The 23,597-nt window shown below is 53.0% G+C and overlaps 6 protein-coding genes across 6 annotated transcripts; 5 read left to right on the top strand and 1 right to left on the bottom strand.

The window, feature by feature from the left end:
* Nucleotides 1-1,157: 1,157 nt before the first annotated feature.
* On the top strand, nt 1,158-6,191 carry PpBr36_05533 (uncharacterized protein; the record flags this gene model as incomplete). Its single annotated transcript, XM_029892687.1, has 1 exon — nt 1,158-6,191. One exon carries the CDS (start codon nt 1,158-1,160, stop codon nt 6,189-6,191), a length of 5,034 nt encoding a protein of 1,677 aa, XP_029749366.1.
* Nucleotides 6,192-7,631: 1,440 nt separating this feature from the next.
* On the top strand, nt 7,632-8,255 carry PpBr36_05532 (uncharacterized protein; the record flags this gene model as incomplete). Its single annotated transcript, XM_029892686.1, has 1 exon — nt 7,632-8,255. The coding sequence occupies one exon, from the start codon at nt 7,632-7,634 to the stop codon at nt 8,253-8,255; it is 624 nt and encodes a 207-aa protein (XP_029749367.1).
* A 459-nt stretch (nt 8,256-8,714) lies between these two features.
* Nucleotides 8,715-12,352, bottom strand: PpBr36_05531 (uncharacterized protein; the record flags this gene model as incomplete). Its single annotated transcript, XM_029892685.1, has 3 exons — nt 8,715-8,946; nt 9,052-12,195; nt 12,261-12,352. The coding sequence occupies 3 exons, from the start codon at nt 12,350-12,352 to the stop codon at nt 8,715-8,717; spliced, it is 3,468 nt and encodes a 1,155-aa protein (XP_029749364.1).
* A 905-nt stretch (nt 12,353-13,257) lies between these two features.
* PpBr36_05530 (uncharacterized protein) lies at nt 13,258-15,606 on the top strand (the record flags this gene model as incomplete). The annotated part of the gene is made up of 4 exons (XM_029892684.1): nt 13,258-13,394; nt 13,455-13,581; nt 13,655-15,060; nt 15,114-15,606. The coding sequence occupies 4 exons, from the start codon at nt 13,258-13,260 to the stop codon at nt 15,604-15,606; spliced, it is 2,163 nt and encodes a 720-aa protein (XP_029749365.1).
* A 1,770-nt stretch (nt 15,607-17,376) lies between these two features.
* PpBr36_05529 (uncharacterized protein) lies at nt 17,377-18,491 on the top strand (the record flags this gene model as incomplete). Its single annotated transcript, XM_029892683.1, has 2 exons — nt 17,377-17,457; nt 17,535-18,491. The coding sequence occupies 2 exons, from the start codon at nt 17,377-17,379 to the stop codon at nt 18,489-18,491; spliced, it is 1,038 nt and encodes a 345-aa protein (XP_029750141.1).
* A 2,191-nt stretch (nt 18,492-20,682) lies between these two features.
* Nucleotides 20,683-21,713, top strand: PpBr36_05528 (uncharacterized protein; the record flags this gene model as incomplete). Its single annotated transcript, XM_029892682.1, has 2 exons — nt 20,683-20,790; nt 20,865-21,713. 2 exons carry the CDS (start codon nt 20,683-20,685, stop codon nt 21,711-21,713), a joined length of 957 nt encoding a protein of 318 aa, XP_029750140.1.
* Between the last annotated feature and the right edge of the window lie 1,884 nt (nt 21,714-23,597).

Raw genomic sequence — 23,597 nt, 5'->3', positions numbered from 1 at the left:
GAAACGCGGTGAGGAGTTCGTCTATTTACAAATTACCATAAATGGACTAGCGGGTATACGTGCGCGTTGTTGATTGATTTGGAGAATGGGGGCGTGGGGATTGGGTGGAGATGGACTGCCGAAAGATCCCTAAACCCCTGTAACCATATCCCCGAGTCTGTTATTGATGATGCGAGGTTAAAATTAAACTTTGGCCTGCGCGATGAGACTCTCAATTGCTTCCAAGTTCCATATCTTGAGTCCAAGGCAGACGTGTACTTTATCTCGACCACCAGCCAGCGTTTGTGTCTCCTGAGATACCAGCCCTCATACGGTTGCTTCTCGTTCTGACTTCAACCACATCCTCCAGAGGGTGTGGTGCTGATTGTCTCTTCAAGCCTGTACAGGTCACAATTGACTCGGGTTGTTCTTTGAATTGGTGCCGAGCATATTTGGGGACGAAAAGCAATGAATGAAATGCATACACATATTTATAAGGTAACATTCGGTAATTGATTTGACTGCAACACCCCCAATGATAACATGATGGTGTCAGTTAAGCCAGGCACAGAGACCTTGATAGAACCTCGACAACATCAAGACCCTTGAGACCCTTCCATGGCACGTGCGCAATCAGCAAATGCCTGTCTCTCAAGGTTACATCAATCGGGTTTTAAATCATGCCTCCGATAGTGTTATCGAATCGCAAGAAGACAGGCCAGCAGCTAGTCAACTATCTGACAGGCTACTCGAATTCGTTTGTCCCAATATCGAGAAATTTCAATGATTGAATCCATAGTTGAAGGAGACAGGAGACGAGGATAGGTGTTGCTAATGTACACTCACAAGGAGTACCCTTGCGGGGTAGCTGACTACCCCACCCATCCTGCCTTGTTCCTACATCATCATACCCACCCCAAACAAAGCTAGGAGCCCAAGGGAGTCATTCGCATTCGTGATCTTGATCAAAAAACTTCCCTTTCTTCTTGTCAAAACACACGTATAATCCTAAATTCCAACATCACAGTCCGGCACGTGCGAAACAATGGAGTAGTGTCATCGCAGCCTCCAGGCTGTGACGACATTTTTGCCCTTTGCACGATCGCGGAAGCGCTTTACAGCTCTGATCACAGAACCGCCATCGCGACAAAGCAAATGACCCAACCGCCCTCGTAAGGATGGCGGGAAAACAAAACACGCAGAAAGGTCCTGCTCTAGTTCGCAAACAAACCAACAATGGAAATGCAAACTTTCCCGTCCGCGGACCTGCCCCTACCCCGGCTGGTCCTAAGGCCGCCACTGCAGGAACGACGACGCATTACGAGCAGATCCAGGAGGAAGAGCTGATCGCATTGAGAGCTATCTACACCGACGACTTTGTTGAGCTCAAGGATCCCCATAGCGCTTGGAAGAAGTCTGAACCCAGGTTTGACATTCGAATCAAGGCTTTCTCGGACGAGGATGTTGGCGTGACCTTGAGTGTCGTCATGACGGCAACTTACCCCAAGTCAACACCTCTATTGTCCCTCAAGAATGACGACAGCTTGAGTGAATCGACTCTTTTCAGGCTTCAAAAGTATCTCGAGCGGGAGCCCAAAATCTTTGCCCGCAAGGAAGAGGTTATGATCAACAGTCTTGTCGAGGACATCCGGGAGATTCTTGAGGACGCAGCGCAGGCAAAAGCCCAGGGCCGAGAATTACCTTCTCTAGAGGAGGAACGCGCTGCGCACGAGGCTCAACTAGCCCTGCAAGCCATGGAGGAGCGTAAGAAAGAGGAGCAGAAGCGACTGGAAGAGACGCAGGAGGAGGAGCGCATTATGAGTGGCCAATACGAAGAGGAGATCAACCGACAGCGAGCCAAGAAGCTCGAGATTCGGCGCAAGAACCGAAGTGGCCACCTATCCCCTGACCGTCGTAGCGATCATGACAACGAAAAGATTATTTTTGACCAGCCATGCAAGCTGACAGACGAATCGGGCAACGAGTTGCGGTTCAATGCCGTCAAGGGAATGGCTCTGGTCAGCACTGGCCCTGTGTGCCAGGTGTTCACTGTGCGCCCTGTCCTCTCTGCTGGACATCACCGGCCGAGCCTCGTTCTGAAACAGGCGAAGCTCAAGTCTGGAGGCAAGGAGGCAGGGCTTTTCAAGAAGCAACTGCAGTCTTTGGAATCCCAACTCGAGTCTGCCAAGAAACTTCGGCATAAAAACATCCTCGAAATCATGGAGTTTCGTATAGACAGTGATATTTCAGTCGATGTAAGCTCACCCGATAGGACCGTTAGTATTCTGACAGCCTATGCCAAACAAGGTTCTCTCTACGAGCACATGGACGTGAACGGGCAAGATGGCCAGATTGGGATCAACCGAGTCCGCAGCTGGACAAGAGATCTCCTGGATGCTCTCAACTTTCTTCACACCAATGGCATCGTTCACAAAAGCATCCACCCACACAACGTCCTTCTGTTCCGGGATGAAACGGGTGCTATAATCCCCAAGCTCGCAGACGCGGGTTTCCAAAAGGAGCTACATGACATCTGCTCGAGTTCACGCGCCGTTACTGCTTTGCGTGAAGCCAAGTCTGCGTACTGGCTTCCTCCCGAGATCGCAGGTACTGCCAAACCACATTACACCCAGAAAACGGACATTTGGGATTTCGGTGTCATGTTCCTTCAGATGGTATTTGGTCTGGAGGCTCCTCAACGCTATCAATCACCCAACGATCTGAAGGCCTCTCTTGCCCTGTCATCCGAAATGTTGGAGCTTGTTTCCAGTTTCTTCCACTCGGAACCCTCGCGGCGCAGACGGGCTTTCGATCTGGGTTCGCATCACTTTCTTGCTGCCACGAGCGCGCAGGTCCTGGCAGATGATGCAGCCTCACCCGTTTTCACAACTGATTCGGTCTCTTCTATGCTACCACATCCTGCTCCCAGACTTCGCCATGGCTCCATGAGCCGCGCGGCAGCTCCTCAGTCTCGCTGGGCTACCGAATGGATCGAAGAGGGTAGGCTGGGCAAGGGCGGATTTGGGGAGGTCGTCAAGGCCCGCAACATGGTCGAGAACGTTGTCTATGCCGTCAAGAAGATCAGGCAGCGGGAAAACGAGAGCCTTACACCAATCATTAGCGAGGTATCTGTCTTTTGTAGAATGGGCCACCCGTCGGTGGTCAAGTATGTCATGGCTTGGATTGAGGACATTTACGATGGATATGAACCCAGCGCCGGCTCCGCCACAGTCTCAGGCGTTACTGACTCCGAAAGCATGAGTGGGCCAAACATTGAGTTCACCACGAGCGGCGCGCTTGACTTTGTGTCTTCGAGCAGACCCCCGCATATCGAGTTCGGCTTCGACTCTGATAACGACGATGCGCACACTGAACATGGTATTGAGGAAGGTTTTGATGACAGTGACGAGTCGGATGAGTCGGAAGCCGAAGATTCGGATGAGGACAGCAGCGAGTCCGAAGCCAGTGCCAAGATGGATCGCAGGTCAAGCCTCAGGCCCAGCATGAGACCTTTTAGTCGCAAGATTATGTACCTTGTGATGGAGTATTGCGAAAAGAGCACACTGCGTGACCTGATTGCGAACAATCTGTGTGACGACAGCGAGGAGATTTGGAGGCTGTTTCGCCAAATCCTCGAAGGTTTACAGCACATACACGGCTTCAACATTATCCACCGCGATCTTAAACCCGAAAACATCTTTATCAAGGTGGCTCCTGATGGGACCAATGCCGTCAAAATTGGCGATTTTGGTTTGGCGACTGCCGAGATGCGTGCCATCGCCGATAAGAACGGCAACGGTTCTCCCAGCAATATTGATTCAGGGGACATGACCAGAAGTGTCGGCACGTCGACTTATCTGGCTCCAGAAGTTCGGTCCGGGTCCAAGGGTATATACACAACCAAGTGCGACATGTATGCGCTCGGCATTATTTTCTTCGAGATGTGCTACCCGCCCATGCTGGGAATGCAAAGAGCAATGGTCTTTGACAAGCTACGGCGGTCACCACCTACACTTCCGGATGACTTTCGTCCAGGAGAGAAGAACCAGAAGCACATAGTCACCTCATTGGTCGATCACACTCCGTCCCAGCGACCATCTGCCACGGAACTGCTCAAGAGCGGTCTACTGCCTGTTGGAATGGAGAGCGATGCGATGCGTCAAGTCATGGCTGGTCTGGAGGACCCTAACAATCCGCATTACACCGACTACATATCGGCTCTTTTCAAGCGCAGGCTCGACCGGGCAAAAGACTACGCATGGGACGCCGAAAGCGCCAACAAGTCTCCAGCGGAGCTCATGCGCCTCCTCGTGACGGAGGAGACACTGACCGCGGTATTTCGTCGTCACGGTGCAGTCAAGGTGTCTGTCAGTCCGTTTTACCCTCCTTCGGCCCACTATACACAAAACACGGTCGAGGTGGTGGACAGGCATGGCGCTCTACTACAGCTGCCTTATGACTTGACCATGGGTACGGCCAGGGCACTGGCTAAGAGCACATCTCGCGACACTGTGGTGCAGCGATCTTATTCGTTCGGCAGGGTGTTCCGTGATCGCCCCAGTGGGGGACAGCCGCAGATGTTTGGGGAAGTGCACTTTGATGTGGTGTCTGACGATGCCTCGGATTTGGCGCTCAAGGAAGCAGAGGCCATAAAGGTACTTGATGAAATCATCGCCGAGTTTCCAACGTTGTCTAGAAGCCAAATGTGCTTTCATCTCGGCCATTCGGATCTCCTGCGATGCATATTTGACTATTGCGGCGTCGAGAAAGCCAGCCGACGGGCGGTGGCAGATACTTTGAGCAAACTCAACATAAGGGGTGTTACATGGCAGAAGATCAAGTCGGAGTTGCGTACTACCGCATCGATTTCAACGACGACGCTGGACGAGCTGCAAAAGTTTGACTTTAGAGACAACCCCAGCAAGGCGGCAAACCAGCTGCGTACTATTTTTCAAAAGACGGACATGTCGCAGCAAGTTTCTCAGCCCCTGGCTCACCTGAAGGAAGTGTGGGAATACTGCAAAAAGCTCGGGGTGCGGACCAAAATCTACGTGGCGCCGCTCTGGAGCTGGAACGAGGTCTTTTTCAGTGGCAACATGATGTTCGCATGCCTGTTCGATAAGCGAAGTAGGGAAGTCCTCGCTGCCGGTGGACGGTACGACAGCTTGATCAAGGAGCACCGGCCGCGCATCTCTGGGAGTCACTTTCAGGAACGACACGCGGTAGGATTCGGCATGAACTGGGAGCAGCTCGCACATGTGTCTGCTAAGAGCAGCAAGAAGCGAGCGGGCGCAGCAGACGAGGAGACAAACTTGTTTGCAGCCAAAAGGTGCGACGTGCTCATCGCCAGTTTCGATCCCTCGCTGCTGCGAACGACGGGTCTCGAGCTTCTTCAGACATTATGGGCACATGGCATCAGCGCGGAGCTGGCGCGCGATGCACGTTCACCCGAGGAGCTCCTGCAAGGACAGCGCGAGGATGGCCATAGCTGGGTTGTCATTGTCAAACAAGACATGCTCAAGATCAAAACGCCAGGCAGGAGGGAGGCGCCGGATGCGGATGTGCCGCCCGGTCAGTTGGTTCAATGGCTTCGAGCCGAGATGAGGGAGAGGGAGGGGAGGATCGTACAGGCTAGCAGGTTGCGGGCCACCGCCGGCGGGGATGGTACTTCTAGCGTGGTTGGATCCTATGGCGGATACAGCTACCACGGTCGTCATAACGACTACATGGTCGCACCTGGAATAACGGGTGGTGGTGGCGGAGTGATTTCTCCTGGGACCGACTCTCTGACGGTGCATCCGCATCGCGAGCAGGAAGTGAAGGTGATCACTGCACGGACGCGGAGCAAGAAGTCGAACCGGCAGGCGCTGGTCGAGCAGGCGCAGGCAGCAGCAGCGCGGGTGGCGTCATCGATGGTGCGGTTCGCATCCGATGCCAACTCGGCGGGACCAGTGATAGCGATCGAGACGACGGACGCAGTCATGAGCCTCATACAGTCTACGAGGCTGTCTGATGCAGAGAGCTGGCGGCGCGCGGAACAGGCGGTGAGCATGGAGGAAAGGCAGTACGTGAGGGAGCTTAGGGGGCTGCTGCAAGACATGAGGGCCGATCAGGGCGGCGCAGGTAGGGGAACAGGCTTGGGGTGGTCGATGCCAGCGTTTGTGTACAACTTTCGGACGGGCAACTGTATCTACTACGACCTTGGGGCGTGAATGTGTAGTGCTAACTGCAATTTCCAGTTAATACGGAATAAGATTACTTGCGAATAGAACTTGTCCACTTCGACGTTGCAGAATCTGCACCGGCGAGCTGTGTAGGGCTGGACCGAATCTAGATTGATCTCGGCGTGGAGTCTGCTCAGAGCATGTTTTTTTTTATGCTTGTTTTTTGCGCTGGCCTAATGCTTGATGTGCTAGTATAAACCTTGTAAGTAGCGGTAAGGCTAGCAAATTTTGAATAATAAAGAGTTAAGAATCACTGACATGTTGTTCTAATTTTGCGAGATTGTCCAATGTCTATTGCCGGATCGCGGACGGGCTGCGGTATTTATTACAGCCTTGCATGATGATGATGCAATATTGGTGCATTTGGCAGCAGACGCAGTTCTTCAGCGCATGCTTGAACAGGCGAGTCGCAACGGACAGCAGCTCGTCCGAACTTAGCTGGATGTCTTCTACCCGAAACAAACTCAATAAGACCTACTTGTGTCTTCTTGGAGTGTCTAGAAGGCCATCATTTCTACATGGTCGTTTACAAGAGCCACTAAAGCCGTACTTGTCTAGAAAGACAGACTAGAGTCTGCCAAGTAGCAAGAGCGCATTAGATGGCGTCCACTTTCCTTCTGATGGACTCGTCAAAGACACCTGAATAGTCTTTATTGCTATCTGATGGACCGTCCCTATTGAAACCCGCGACCGGACTGGAGCAGGGATGGCCCAACACGATCTAGAACACTCCCAAAGAACGCCACTGCCCACCTTAAGTGAGCCAATACACCTGTGTCTGCTGCAGGGCACCAAACGGTTGCTTTGTGGCTGAGCCCAATGCGGGCATTTCTTCACTTACATGGCCGCGCTTGCCAGTTAATGACCCCATTGGCCTCATGGACTTGCGCGAGCCTCGGAGCGGGCCGCAATCTAGCTTCCGTCGCGGTAGTTTATCTACACACTTGTGTAAGTGGCTTGTTGGCGAGTACTTTCTAGAGCAAAGTTTGGCCTGGATAGGTACGACCTGTTGACATTTGTTGGGCGGATCTAACTTGCCATTTGCTCGCATGGGCTGAACAATCCATATGGCACATGAATACTTGCTGCCTTCCTAGGGTATCGCCACCAGTGGGAAAGGTACCTTGGCAAGCCTGTGTTGTGCCTTCTCAACATATGGCTTCTTGTGGATCAGTAGGTCTCTATCATTGTGCCAGGATGAATATAAAACGCAGCCCAACTCCCCAGGACCTGGACTCATTCTCTCTTCATTCCATCATCACGATTCAACTTGCAAATTCCCAACATTAGACACATTCCACAGACAATCAATCGTCTCTCTTCAGCTGGCACCCACTCATAAACAAGCTCTCGCCACATCTCTAGGCTTGTTCAACCATCCCCAGTCAGCCCCATCGCATTTCTACCCTGATTTGATCAGTGACAAACATGGCATCCTTCACTCTTGTCGTCGTCCTCATGGCAATCTACACCCTCCTGCCACGCCTGACGCTCGCGGCCGAAAACAACATCATCACTTTCATGTCGCTGGACTCGACGGACCGCACCGTCATGTTCACCAGCTCTGCCGGCAAGGAACAGCTACCGACTATCTCGGTGCCGGCGGGCCAGACGGTCGACGTGGTGATCCCTTACGGCTGGATCGGCAACTACTTTGCGGTTAGCAAGGGCGTGGACCACGTGCCCGGGTCGGGTGTGATTGGCGAGGTGGCCTTCAACGCGTTCGAGGACAAGACGTACTTTGACGTCTCGGCCATTGACGACCCCAGCGACGGGAATGGGCTCCGCATGTTGTGGCCTGCCAGCGAGCACAGGAAGACGTCGGGTTGCTGGGGGGACTATCCCTGTGACAATGCTTATAGGGAGCCTGATGATCGGCAGACGAAGGTCACGGAGGACAAGCACCTGATTGCCTTGCTGGGGAGGTGGCCTGCGGCGGAGGATGAAGAAGAAGAAGGGGATGATGTAGAAGAGCGTGGTGGCAGAGGGGGTAGTGGTAGAGAAGCTGTTGACGATGGAGATGGTGTTGGCCTGGGCGCAAGAATGTGCTGATTGGTTTTTTGGTGGCTTTTTTTTTCATTTGAACCGTTTTTGCTATAGATTATAAAACGTTTGAGGTGACGAAATGATTGCCCATTTTGTGTGATGATGGAAATGACCTAGAGCTGTGCCCATCCAAGCTTCAAATCGTGTGAGCATGCGCTGTCCATATAAGCATAAAAATAAAGAGTTTGAATATTGAGTCTCAGCCCGGCTCGTATTGAGTTGTAGTGCTAGCCATCAAACTTCATGGCTTGGCCTAGACTAGTTTCTTCCCCCTTGGTGGGGAGTCCCTTTCTAGCTGTATCGGCTAAGACTTGCTGCATCATTCGCCCCTGGAACAAAGACATTCATTACTAGACACGGTCCAAGATTCTAGAATATATAGACGACAAGGCTCTTAGCTGTACAAAGATCATATCAATCATCAAGACCCTTATGCACTGCATCACCACCACCACCCCGCCAAGTCTAAGCTTCTGCCCTGCTCTCTGTCGATTTTCTCGTCTCCCCGCCACTTTCGTCCCCTTTGCTCCTCGCCCCCTCGTCTACCGTCAGTGTGCCATTGTCCTTCTTCTTCGCTGCATCTCCGCCTCCTTCCAGCTTCTTCTTGCGGATGATGTCGAGCAGGTGATCGGCTGCGTCGCCAAAGCCGTCAATCTTGCCCAGCTTGAGCCGGAAATACTCAAAGTCGCGCACCATGCTGTGGATGAAAATCAATGTCAGCCAGGGTTTTTTTCTTTTTTTTTTCTTTTTTTTTCTTTTTCTTTTTTCTCTTGATGTATAATAATCACAAGGACCAACGTACCTCTCCCTGCCCTCCTCGGTCCGTACTGCCGCCCCGACGAGCACCTTTCCAAAGGCCTCCTTGTAGCTGGCAAACACCGGCGCCATGATGAATCGGACCGTGCTGTCAGGCAGAGCCTTGGTCAGGTTGCGGTGCAGCGTCGAAGTTTCGCGGCCTAGCGTGTCCATGTAAGGGTGCACCTCGCCACCCTCGTCCCAGTCGATCGTCCGCATGGTCTTGGAGTGCATCGCTGCCCGTCCCGACATGATCTCTACGAGCTTGTCGTAGATGCTGTTCTGGTGCTCCTGGTAGAGCCGCCTGACCTTGTCAAACTCGCCAATCAGCGTCGTCGTGTTGCTTCCGCTTCCCGTCCCGCTAGGTTTGTCGGCCCCGGGGACGTGTCGACGAACAAACTCGCGCACGTGCGGCACCAGAGCAGCCACGAAACCAAGGGCCTGCGACGCGATGGCCAAGTGCTTAGTGGTGATGTTCTTGAGGCCAGCCGACCGTGTCGCACCCGCCCCGAGGATCAGCTGAGTGCATCGCGAGTTGAACAGCTGCAGGTACGCCACCAAGGACGCCGCCACGTCGGCCGCCATAGACGGGATGGCCACGGCCAGATGCAAGAAGTTGGACATGCCCTCGAGGCACAAAACAGCAGAGCCCGGAAGAAGATACGTCTCGCCTTCGATGACGGCCCCGCGAACCTTTGCTTTGCCGGCAGCCGCAGTCCCATTTTCCTTTTCCCCTGCTGCTTCGCTAGGTGCTGCGCTTTTCTCCGTCTCACCGTTCTTGCCGTTGAGCTCCGAGGGGTGGATCCAGACCTTGCTCCCATCAGTCCACAAGGCCGCGTCCTTGGTTTCGCACTGCAGTATGATGTCCAACATCTCTTGGTCCTTCTCTGTAAAGTCCTGCGCCGCCCATTGGTCTTGTTCCATGCCTTGGGCAAGCTTCTGCTTTTCAGAGTCGCCATGGAGTTGCACAAACTCCTTGATCTGCGCGTTGACTACCGTCTTGAGCGTCGTCCCGCTGCGGCCCGAGATGCTTTCACATTCTGTCGCAAAGTGCAAGTTGAGAGTGAAATAACGTAGGAACCATACCAGCGGCAGGTGCGTGCTCTGCTCGGCCCGCACCCGTAGAAGCTTGACGATCTTGTCCTGTGCCACGTCGACCGCTTGTCCTAGGAGGTTGTTCAGCTCGAGTGCTTTGTGAATCTCCTCCTGGGCCTCGAATCCTGCCGTGGACGCCCGCCTTTGTGGCGGACTGAAAGGAGGTGATCGTATTGGCGGTGATTTGAGGCCATCGAGTCCGGCTGTTTCGTCCCCAATGGAGCTGGCAACATCCAGGAGCAGCTTGCCATGGGTCGTTGTTCGTCGCAACGTTTCCGTGACACCAATGTATATCGTGACCAGTAGCTCTTCCGCATCCTCCCTCTCCAGATTCCGAAGGTTCCTGGCAAGCACAGAAGACTTTTGCTGCTGGGTCCGTTGCCTGCCAGCACCACCCAAGGTTGACGATGACATCATGGACTCGTTGTCATCTTCGTTGGAGCTCGGTAATGGTTTTCGGATGATGGCTCTTATCTCCCTCATTGCAACATCCCGATATGTCGCGGTTGCGGCGGACAGATACCTTGCGCGTTGCAGGCCAGCCAATATGGGGGGTAGGGCCTGGCGTAGATCGTCCTGCTTTGCCATGTAGGAGGGATAGGCTGATGGTTCCCTGCTGTGGCCTGTCTTGCCGCGGTTCGAGGCTGTACTCCAACGCATCATGACCTCCTGCTTGGACACGGTTTCCACATGTCTTCGCAAGTCTCCCAGCAGCAGCTCGATCAGCCTCCCCTCGTAGATCTTGCCGATCCGGAAACGGAGCGTGTTCATGTCATCGTGGACCCCCTGCAGTGCAGCCGCGCCGCTAAGATCCCTCAGCGCGTACTCGGGCCGCACAGGTCGGTTGAAGCCAGTAAAGGGCTCAACCTGTCCGGCAATCAGCAGTTCGAGTGAGTCGAGTGTGTCGAGAGCCTCGTCCACATTGCCATCCTCAACCTGAGCCTCGCACCTGCCGACACCGTCAACGACGTCGCGGAGTTGCATGACGGCGCTGTGCAGCTGTTGGAGGTTCTCGCGTCGTCGCCTCTGCTGAACAATCTCCAAGCCCCTGCTAACAATCTCTCCGTCGAGAGCCTCCAATTCTTGCCTCAACGTCTTGATTCGATCGACCGACTCGGCCGCCTCGGTGTGTAATCCCTTGAGCGAGCCTAGCGCAGTGAAGAAGGTGGTCGACGCCGCTGATATGGACGAGATCAAGTGCATCTCCACCGTGTCCATGTACCAAGACAGCTTCTCTTGCAGGATTGCATTCGTCGCAAGCGCCTTCCTCGGGACGGCAGCATTCCCATTGGTTTTCTCCTCGCCGCCCGCGGCCGGGGTTTTGCTGATGACTTCTGACCGCTCGCTGACGACGTCAAATGTGCGTGGGTTCTCGAGGTGAAAGTCCTCGTCAAAGTAGACATTAGGTATTGTTGAGAGGGGCGGCGGGCCCTGGGCTGCCCTCCGCGCGAAGCCGGAGCTGGAACGGCGGACCGGGGTCGGCGGGTCTATGGGGGATGTCAAGGATGAAATAGATCGAACTGATGACACGGATGATTTCCTGTTGCTGACCGAGGGCCTCTTGGTACCTGGCCGTAGATGGCTGTCGTCCTCAGGAGTGAAGTCGTCTCCCTTGCTGCCCTTTCGGCCGCGCTGCTGATCGGACGGGTCGCCATCGTTCTCCTTGGCCCGTCGTAGCTGTTCGTATAGCGCGCCGACCTGCGTGAGGTAGGGGCGGAACTCGGCGGCATCGACACGGGTGATGTTGGTCAAGGTGACGGGTTGGATATCGCGGGCGGTGGGCATGCGGTGACCGCTGGTGGGGGCCGAGGTATGGGGTAAAAGCCCGGTTCGGACGATGGGGGGTTGCAGCAACGTCGAGATGGCTGCTGCAGTGTCAGACAAGTTTCTCAAGTAGGGCGAAGTAGGGCGCGAACCAGGAAACCTACCATTTTGTTGAGACTCGGCGACAGTGTTGGCCCATATTCCAGAAGCCGAGTCTAGAGCCCCGCCTATCGAGTGTATGGAGCTTGCAAAGGAGCCTCGCCTCGGTTGAGTCGTCGAGGTAGAGCCTTGTCTGCTTTTCGGTATACTGATATCAGCCTGCAAGTCTTTTGCAACGCAGTGCAGAATGGCGCCTACCTGGAATGAAAAGGAAAGTCATGTCGGGGACCATGTGGTGACGACGGCGAGAGGCTCTCCATGGATTTCCTGCCGCCACTGTTTGCATACATGTTTAATGGCCTCTGAAGGTCTTGTCAACCAGGGCCGTGGCATGACGGGGTGGTGGAGCAACGGGGTGAATGGACGGCGGGCGCCGAGAGGTTGGAGGTGGGAATGGTCCCGATCCGGGATGCGCCGGCTTGGTTATATCGGAAGCATGGACGTTAGGTTCTGGATTGGTTGATGTCTGGATTTCCGCTGACTGCGTACAATTTGGTGCGCTGTTTGTTGTTTTCGAGTATTGGCCAACGTATATCTACTCTTTGGTGGCGCTTGTCCAATGGATTCGATAGTTGCGCTGATCCAAGTACAAAGGAATTCGCGCTGTAGACGCCATCCCATCAAGGGACAAGACACGCAGCTTCACTGACGCAGCTTGCCCGTTCCGAACTTTTGCCGGCAGAGCAATTGGTCCCCTGTAAATTGTGGAGACTGATGATAAGCCTAACCCTTGGTTGAAGCAAAGTCTATGGGTAGTATCACTTTACACGTGACATTAATTACTGTAAATGTGATCATGGAAACGAGGAAACAGTAACACTTGTGTAATACAGGCTTTCTGGCTGTGACAGGGTAGACTCTGCTTGCTTCAAGACAGAATCAAGAACAGGTTTTTAGAATGAACCAAGATATTTTGGAGTTGGGACGACCGGAAAACACTGTCTGCAGACACCCAACAACCATGATTGGCCCATTCCCCAACGCGAATGCAACCACTTTAGAGTGGATCGCGAAAAGTCGCGACCTTGCGCGCCTCATCCCTCCACAATTCAATTTCCCCGCCAACGACAACCGATAGCAACATTGTCGCAAAATCGAACCGAGATCAGATCTTCCAAACAAAGTGCGCGCCCCGCGAAGAAACGTAGCGTAAACCCCACGCAACAAAATATTTTCTTCACAAGCGCAAATCGAGATGGATCGCCAAGGCCCCTTCTCGGTCCACGCCTTCTCGTCAAATTACGAGCAGGGCGAGGACTCCAATGTACAGATTCAGGAGCAGCTATTACAGTTCATTCTCGACTTCAGACTTGAGAACAAGTTCATCTACAGGTATAAACTATCGCCTCGCTGAATACTTGGACTTTCCAGCTAACTTTGATGGCCACACAGAGATCAGTTGAGAGAAAATGCTCTTTTGGAGGCATACTACTGCGATGTAAACATTGGCGATCTGATCAAGTTCAATGAGGAACTTGCGCATCGTATTGTCACAGAACCCACAGAGATCATTCCACTGGTAAGACTTGATGCTGAGAAATGCCACTCTACTCCGGAACCCACCAAGTGACTGACCACCATCCCACCATTAGTTCGAAAAGGCCTTGCGAAAAGCAACCCAGCGTATCGTCTTCCCTCACAAGCAGCGTATCGACCTACCAGAACACCAGCTTCTCCTCCACTCCAACGAAGAAGATGTCTCCATTCGCAAGCTAGACTCCATGACCATCTCGCGTCTGGTTCGAGTGCCTGGAATCGTCATTGGCGCATCTGTCATGTCGTCGAAAGCCAACTCCCTCACCATCCAGTGCCGAAACTGCGGCCACACCTCTGACATCCCCGTGTCTGGAGGCTTCACCGGAGTCACTCTTCCCCGGAGGTGTGAACGGAACAAGGGACCGGCTGACAGCTCAGAAAAGTGTCCTCTCGACCCGTACTTTGTACTGCATGAAAAGTCACAATTCGTCGATCAGCAGGTCATCAAACTTCAAGAGGCGCCGGATGACGTCCCAGTTGGAGAGCTCCCCCGTCATGTTCTGATTTCTGCAGATAGGTATCTGACAAACCGCGTCGTACCTGGGTCAAGGTGTACCATTATGGGAATCTTTTCAATCTATCAGAACAAGGCATCCAAGAGCTCGACAAGCGGGGCCGTCGCCATCAGGACGCCTTACTTGCGTGCTGTAGGCATACAAACAGACATTGATACGGCTTCAAGGGGTAACGCAACCTTTTCGCCAGAGGAAGAGCAGGAGTTCTTGGAGATGAGCAGACGTGAGGACATTTACAAGGTGCTCGCAGGCTGTATTGCACCGTCAATCTATGGCAACGCAGACATCAAGAAGGCGATCCTGTGTCTCTTGTTCGGCGGTTCCAAGAAGATTCTTCCCGACGGCATGAAGCTACGTGGTGATATCAACGTTCTTCTGTTGGGTGACCCCGGTACCGCCAAGTCGCAACTGCTCAAGTTTGTTGAAAAAGTCGCTCCCATAGCCATCTACACCTCTGGAAAGGGTTCTTCAGCTGCGGGTTTAACGGCATCAGTACAGCGGGACCAGTCGACCAAAGAGTTTTACCTCGAGGGCGGCGCGATGGTGCTGGCTGACAACGGAGTGGTTTGCATTGACGAGTTCGACAAGATGCGTGACGAGGATCGTGTTGCTATTCACGAAGCTATGGAACAACAGACGATTTCGATTGCCAAGGCGGGCATAACCACCATCTTGAACGCCAGGACATCGGTCCTAGCCGCAGCGAACCCTATATTTGGACGTTACGATGAGCTCAAGTCTCCTGGCGAGAACATTGACTTTCAGACAACAATCCTGTCTCGTTTCGACATGATATTCATCGTTCGAGACGAGCATGAGCCTGGAAAGGACCAGCGGATCGCGAAGCACGTCATGAATCTTCACCAAGGCAGGACGAACGTTCAGGAGCAGATAGAGTCCGAGATTCCGTTTGACAAACTAAGGCGGTACATTAGCTATTGCAAATCGTAAGTGCATCCTTTTATCGCCGACATCCAGGACATTACTGACGTCAAAGCAGACGCTGTGCCCCTCGTCTCAGCGCCGAGGCAGCCGAAAGACTGTCGTCACACTTTGTCACCATTCGGCGACAGGTGCACGCGGCCGAGATGGAGGCGAACACGCGGTCGTCAATCCCCATCACCGTGCGTCAGCTCGAGGCCATCGTGCGTATTACAGAGTCATTAGCCAAGATGCAGCTGGCTCCAATCGCGACAGAGGACCACGTCAAGGAGGCCATCCGGCTGTTCCTGGCCTCGACGCTGGATGCGGTCAACCAGGGCGCCGACCAGGGTTCACGCGAGATCAACGACGAGGCTTCCAAGGTCGAGGCAGAACTGCGGCGACGCCTGCCCATCGGGTGGAGCACCAGCTTCGCAACGCTCAGGAGGGAGATGGTCGAGGGCAAGGGTTTCAGTGAGATGGCGCTCAACCGGGCTCTCAAGATCCTACAGAGGAGGGAGACCATCATGTTCAGGAATCAGGGAGCACAGATCTACAGGAACGGGGCATGATTCTTGCATTGTTTGTACATGTTTTCTTTGTGATGGGGTGTTATTGGGTTTGGGCCAACAGCCATGTTCATGATGTATGGGATTAATTATCATGTCAGTATATCTTTACGCGGAGGCTTGATTGTCTGGTTATTGTTCCTGTTTTCGCAGCCCATGATATAATCTCTCATGTATGGGTGCGCGCCACCTACTCCGACCTCGACTGATCACCCTTTAGGATCCGCCCTCGATACCTGCTTGCACCATGGCCGATCATCACAATCAATGATTTGCGAGCAACAAGATTACGGCATATCGGCGAAGCGGCAGTTCGATCTCGAAAGCCTGCAGGTAATCTAAGAGTACCGGAAGCTTGTCCCGCTCGGGTGCGCACCCGTCTCGGAAGTCGATTTTTGTTGTTTTTGTCGCCCTTAACGGCGCACCATCTGCCTATATTACAAGATGGACTATCGAGTCTTGATTTGATGATCTGCAGTGGCCAGGCACGAACCGGTTCCTCCATCCACTCTACTTCCCACAAACTTGGCAACTGGCGAGACATGCGAATGCCGCTTCCACCAATCGGGATGAGCTTGTTTACCAGGTTTTCAGATTAGCGAGCCGAGGTCTTGAACCACCAAAGCTTCTCGTTCGCGCTGCTACCTCTTTTCGATTTTCCAAAAGCCCTCGTTGTCCAAGTTTGGTATATTTGACGAGTAGCCAAGACGGCAAGCGGCGCCATGTCACCATCCGGTTTACAGTTGTTTCCGGTCGATGGCGAACCAACGATCGTCGCAAACCCTTGTCACTAGTTTATTCTGATATCACAGGATTGTGCCAGTTGGTATTACATGTCAGGCTGTGGCATTGGACTGCTGCTTTGTCGGGGCCGCGTTGTCTAGGGGTAAGGTTTGCCACTTGCGAGGGAGATAATGGCTTCGAGATATCTTCAGAAGGCTTCTGCAAAGTGGACTGACTCACTGTCATTTGAGTGCATTAGGTTGCTCTAAGTATGTTCCTAGTCTTCTTGTCATGATGAAAGAGAAAACATTCATTGCTCCCTGCCCGACTTTTGATGCGACAACTTGCCTGCAGAACTGTGGCCACAACTTTGAAGCTTGCCAACATCCGAGCGGGTGAGGTGAAGCTGAGGGATGTCGTCAAAATTCGCTTCGCCATCCTGGACCGGCGAAACAATCTCCGTCGCCAATCTTTATCCCAGCAGTTCTTGATGCAAGGCCTGCTTGTTAGTACATGGAAAAGCAACTTAGAGCTACCAAATGGGGAAACAACGCGCACGGTTTCCCTCATTAATATATTCCACGAATTTATTTTTTTACATCTCATCGTCGTCCCTGGACTTGGCTTTTCACCTTCTCAGCCGCATGCGTGCCTAGGAGATTTCCATGTCGAGAACAAAGTCCCGAAGCTTCCTGTTTGAGATTTTTCCCGATAGATATTACTGGGTCCTTGGCTTAGAACATTGGACATTGTATTAGCCAAGCTTATCCTTTGAGGTATTAACATGGGTGCGTCATATGGTACAATCTCAGGGTCGAAATTCAGTGGGTTGTTGACATTCAGTACTGGTGGCAATGTCTCTGCCATCAGAGTATCTCGGCATCATTTTTTCATGATCAATCACTTTGCATCTGGATTCAGCCAACACGTCTATAAAGGGCGAAATGCCCTCTCACCTCGATGACCTGCTCTACACATCTTCGGCTCAGGCAGCAGCAACCCTCCCGATCATCCACGTCTCTGCAGGTCTTTGACTCTCAATCGGAAAACATGATCTCCAACATCTTCTGGGCTGGCCTTGCCCTTGGGCCCACTGTTTTGGGCGCTGCTATCCCCGACGTCAGGAACAATGTAAGTCATGCTATAATCCCGACGGCATCGGTCCCTGATTTTTTGCATGCGCTGACAGAGACTGCCGAAACGGCCAGGGACTTGTTCAACCCCAGGAGGATGCTGGCCAGCCTGCTCTCCCCGTCGACTTGCCCTTCGACTTGCCCACCGGTCTCCCTATCAGGTTGCCCACTGGCTTGCCCATTGCTTTACCCACTCGCCTTCCTATCGGGTTGCCCACTGGCTTGCCAATTGGACTGCCTACTCGTCTTCCTATCGGCTTGCCTACACGACTCCCTATTGGGTTGCCTACTGGCTTGCCAATTGGTCTACCCACTCGTCTTCCTATTGGGTTGCCTACTGGGTTGCCTACTGGCTTGCCTACTGGCTTGCCTACTGGCTTGCCCACCGGTCTCCCTATCGACCTGCCAACTGATTTGCCCACTGCTTTGCCGACTGGTCTTCCTACCGACCTGCCTACTGGCCTCCAGATCGACTTGTCAACTGCTTTGCCGACTGATCTTCCGGCCGACCACCCCACTGGCCTCCCGATCGACTTGTCAACTGATTTGCCCACCGATCTCCCTGTTGACTTGCCCACTGCGTTGCCGACTGATCTTCCGGCCGACCACCCCACTGGTCTCCCTACTGACTTGCCGACTGATTTGCCCACTGGCCTCCCTACCGGTTTGCCGTATCCGCCAGGCACCGGCTTGTCGTTTCCGCCGACCGGCGTGCCTACCCATCTGCCTGCCCCGCCCACTGGCCGACCTGTACCCCCGACCGGTCGCCCCCGGCCTCCGATGGGCCACCCTCGTCCTCCGGTAGGTCGGCCCCGGCCCCCGATCGGTCGCCCTCAGCCACCGCGGCCGTCCACGGATAGCACTCTGCACCCGCCTATGCCGACTGCTACTTCGCCTCCCTCAGCGGGCGCCCCGCGTCCTCCCAGGCCGACCGGTCCTCCTCACCCTCCCGTGTCTCCCACGTTTTCGGAACCTCCCGTCGCCACCCCGACCGTTGCGGTGCCGTCCGAGGTGCCTACTTACGACTATTGAGATGTTTGTGGAGTAGGGCAGAGCTCTGTACCGATAGGATTGCGCGCATCTGACTTTGGAGGCTGGAACTTGAGGAGATGCCGGGATTTCGTTGCCCAGGTTGCGCAACGGGGAAATTCATTGTTTCATCTTCGCTTCTGAAAAGGGGGGGAAAAGCAAAAGCCCTCCGTCGCCGGTTTGACGGATTGAAACAAGGCCAATGCTTACTTTTTGACAAAGCAATCATGGTTTTTGTTTTTGTTTTCTTTTTGATAGTTTGCGGCTTGTTTTTTTGCCTGCTTGACTTTTACCATCTCTTATGTACATGAATCAAACAATCAACCAGCGCGTTTCGATGCTTGGTTAGTCTTGATGTGCCAATTTCAAATCCGACCCTAGATTTCTATGTGGTTTTTTTTCTTCTTTCTTTCTTTATATATCTCCATGATCTCTCTATAGGCAAATTACTGTAGCAAAGAGTAATTAAAAAAAAAAAAAAAATCAACACGTGATCCTTAGCTGATGCACTAGCTAGACATGTACAAGCTGTAATCGTCAAGACACACATATCTGCAGCTCGAATAATCTAGCACTAGTCTCGTCTAGTCCAGCCCTGTTGTTACTTGCTAATTAGGCTGAAGAACCCAGCTGACGAGATTTTTTAAAGATTGAACTAACCCATATCAGGTCACAAGTCTTACCACTGCTTACACTTTAAAGTGTCGACCGACGTGGAGATGATCTCAAGGATCGATCGTCTTGGCTCTAGCCTGGCCGACAAAAGCGGCCGGACCTGCTTACTACCCCACCTTGAAATGTGACGTTCCGTCCAGAGGTTTTTGTTGTAGGTACTGCAAGGTAAGCTCAACGGGTCGGAATCCGGATTTCTGTCTTTACTTTTGCGTATTGTTTCTTGATAAAATGCCTCACCTTGTTGCCCAGCCAAGACCCTGATAAATCGATCCTGTACTTTTGATTTTTTCTTATCAAAGACCCCTTTTCCTCACCATCGTTTCCAACTCAGGTGCGGCTGTTTGCCTCGTTTCGTTTTTATTTTCTATGGAGAATCAACAAGTGATATCGTGGGACTTGTTTGTCCGGCGCTATAACGAGCCGCGTTGATGACGAGCAAGAAATGGATACACAGGAGAAGTCTTGGGCGCGCAACTTCCCGGCCACTTTTTTTTTCTTTTTTTTTTTTTTTTTTTGTCATTTTTCTCACTTTCTTATACCCTCTGCTCATCTTCATTTATTTCCCTGTCAGCCTGGACCAATCAGACGTGGCGTCTCTGACGTGGTTCTTCTTCTTGAGAGAAAGAAAAGAAAAATGAGGGGAACCCTGGACAGAACCCTCCAAGCCTTCTACTGGCCCTTACATAGCTGCGAATATGCAGGCTGTAGCTTGATTACCAAAACGGGCAACCGAGCCAGTGATCGGCCCAATGGGGAGACTCGCCTTTGCTCTCGACGGGCTTTTCAAGTGCGTGTGGATCATCCACACCACTCTGTCCGGCAAAGATGGGAATGGTTGGCCAAGAAGCTCGTATTTGGAAAACATAGCAGAGACAGATCATCACCCACACCTTGAAAAAGACTTGGGGCTCGTGTTGGGTTTTGTCATACTACGCATGCATAGTCTTTGAAAAAAAAAAAAAAAAAAAAAAAAAAAAAAAAAAAAACGTCCAGGCCTGATGAGGTATACCGCTTGGCAACTTAAGGCAGGGCAAAGGCTATAGCCAAGGACAGGGGATGTGCAGTGGATGATTTCTTCTCCAGGTTGCCAATGTTGCTCCTGAAGATCACCAATGACGCCCCTTTCCACTCTGGTCGCGTTAGTGGCCAACCCAGTAGCATTTTTTTCTTGGCTCTTGTATTGCTTTCAGCTTTCCGGCTTTCGTCATCGGTCTAAATCCCTTCTGTTTCTAGACGATTTCGGCCGCTTGCAGGGACGATATGCAGCTGGAATACGACCACTATAGCCGCGGCCAGAGGCGGCTCTCACTCATCCAGCACACGCCATGCTGCTCTTGTGTATAAATCTCATCATGCCCGCCTTCTTGTGAGATTTTTTTTTTAAATGAATTAGTTCTCCATCGTTCGTTGAAGGAGACTTGGTAGGCCAACAGTCGCTTGGAACACTTTTGTTGTTCTACACTTTCGCTATCCACCTTCGTTCCAAACATAAACAAGACTTGCTTCGGGGAGCACAGCGATGAGATATTCGACTGTGTACTCGCTCGCCGGGCTTCTAGCTCTGGTTTGGGCCGAGGAAGAATTCGAGCTCGAGACTGCCGTGACCGTCTTTGAGACTTATATCCCGGTAAGGCCACTTATAACCACCGCCATCCAGCCTTGGCCCAAACAATCGCAAACAGCTGCTGACACCCAAGCCAGGAGCCGACCCTGTACATCAACGGCGGCCACACCTACACCGTGACTAAGCCCTGCACAGTCACCGTCACCAAGACCGTGACCGTCACCAAGAAGAAGCCCACCAAGACCAAGGCCCCTCCTCCCCCTCCGTCGAGCACCGTCAAGACGTACCCACCAACCACCCTGACGTCTGTGACCAAGCCGCCCAAGCCCACCAAGTCTCACACTCCTCCGCCGCCCGAGACTACTCCTTGTGAGACTGAGTCGTCTACCAAGCCGCCCACGACCGAGTCGACCACGACCAAGCCTCCGCACACCTCGAAACCTCCGCCCCCGGAGACCACCCCGTGCACTACTTCTAGTAGCCATACGCCGCCTCCACCACCACCACCACCGGAGACCACTCCGTGCACGACGTCGAGCAGCCACCCGCCGCCTCCACCACCACCGCAGACCACCCCCTGCACAACGGAGTCGAGCCACCCGCCGCCGCCGCCTCCTCCTCCGTCGCACACCCCTAAGCCGCCGCCAACTCATACGCCCAAGCCTCCACCACCTCCGCCGTCTCACACTCCTCCTCCGCCGCCTCCTCCATCGCATACTCCCAAGCCGCCTCCACCATCTCACACTCCACCACCACCTCCGCCGTCTCACACTCCTCCACCACCACCTCCGTCGTCTCACACTCCTCCCCCGCCTCCCCCAAGCAGCACGCTGCCTCCTCCTCCCCCACCTCCGCCGAGCAGCAGCACGCTGCCGCCGCCATCGCCACCTGCGCAGACCACACCGCCGCCAATCCCGACCGCAGCTGCCGCCCGCTTTGGCGCCGGCCTCGGCGGTATGCTCGCCGTCGCCGCACTGGTGATTTAAAAAAAAAACCCCCCGACTTTCCGGCGAGAGGTGGTTCTCGTCAATCTACCTTTATGGAGGTACCGCTCTTTTGTTTGGGAGGTCAGACTATCCCATAATCTTTCCTTCTCTTTTTTTTCTCCTTGCGACGCTCCCTTTTGTTTGTAGAATATGGCTGGTACGCACACCGGCCTGTGGGGGAAAAGAACTGGCTTTGTCCGAGAGCTTGGTGTACCTTTGGACAAAGCAGGGGCCGTGATTCCAGGCCCCTTTTTTTAACAACGCTGCACGCACCTTCTATCCGAGACTAGTCTCGTTGATCAATATAATCTAATTATATTATACTAATACGCTCCACCCGTTTTGGTTGGGCTTCTGCTTTCCCAGCCGAACATTTGTGATTGTAAAAAAAAAAAAAAAAAAAAAAAAAAAAAAAAAGTATCCAAGATTTGCTACTTCACAAAGGCTACAAGATACTGAACACAGCTTACGGTAGTGAAAAAAGAAATCCGGGGTTCATTGATTTTCACTGCAGACCCTTTTGACCGGCGACTGCACTCCTTCAGTCCCCGCTGCAGAATATAAATTTGATATGATCAGACTTGACCAAATTTTGGCCGAATGCCATTCAGAACTCGCCTGGCGGAGTATTCCAGACTAATACAGGAGACGGGACAACGCAAAGCGCAAAACCTCCAATGTGAACTGTGCCCCATTAAACATACGAAATGTAACTACAATCTCCGGCGCACAGAAATTGAACCACAACCCCCGTAGACATCTAGCCAATGATAACGAACGCAGCAAGGAAACAATGCAAGCCCGCGAATTATGCATACCCCATGAGGCCGAGTCCCGACCTGCATGCGTTGGGCTCACCTCCACTGCCCAGCCCGTCAGCCCAGCAATCACAATCATCAAGCCGACTTTGGAGGCGCTGGAAGGGGAGAAGAGCGGCTGTTATGAAGAACGAGAAATGTGGCATGCAATAGGCGCTCAGAGGCCTAGAATAAGCCCAGAAAGAACTCCCATATTATGCAAATGCATCAATGTGTGCCTGATTGCCTAGCCCACCGATCCGCAACTGGCGCCAACGAATGCACGGGGATGGGTCGTGACAGAGACAGAAAACGATACAAGTGGTTGAGAACAGCGTCAATAGGACCAAGATCGCAACGACACCTCATCTGCCGTGCCAAGACCACGACAACAGCAGCGTACAGTAGTCCTCAACGGCTAGACTGCAGTAATGCTGACCATACAATTCTTGAACGTCATCTGATGTCCTCGCCAAAGGGAATAATAGCCCAACACAACAGCTCACACTACCGTGCAAGCCGTGTTACTACTCCCTGCAGGGGTGAGGAAGCGGGGTATAGCCCTGTCCCCAACAAACCACCACCCAATCCCTCCCAAACCCGAGCCGCGTATACGTCATTCCTGCGACAATAACACCATCCGCATGATTGTTTGACCACACCAAGCTTACAGCCAAGTAGAATATAACGATTTTTGTCAACGTGGTATACCGGCTACCGTGCGCATATGATATTGGGTCCATCATCGTATTCATCGAAGCATCGTCGTAGCTGCCGATCCCGACCGCGCTCTTGCGGCCCTTGTTCTGGTTCTAGATGATGGTGGCCCTGAAGTCGATTGGCTGTTATTACCCGCTTCCATCCGCTGCTGTCTGACAGGCCGCTCAGACATTCTCAACTCTGTCGGTTGTCGCCCAATTTGAAGATCGAATGTCTCCAGCCATTGTTGATGCTGTTGTTCTCTCTGTACACGATTCCGTCTTTCGAGTTGAATGTGTTCTGCCCACCCGCCCAAAGCGTCTGGATGACCCTGCATATCTCCTGATGCTCTCTGCCGGGGTCGATGGCTGGCTGACTGCGTGTCGCG

This window comes from Pyricularia pennisetigena, chromosome 6 (assembly GCF_004337985.1).
Source record: "Pyricularia pennisetigena strain Br36 chromosome 6, whole genome shotgun sequence".
NCBI lineage: Eukaryota > Fungi > Ascomycota > Sordariomycetes > Magnaporthales > Pyriculariaceae > Pyricularia > Pyricularia pennisetigena.
The sequence above is the reverse complement of the archived record's forward strand: the minus strand, read 5'-3'. Positions and strand labels throughout refer to the sequence as shown.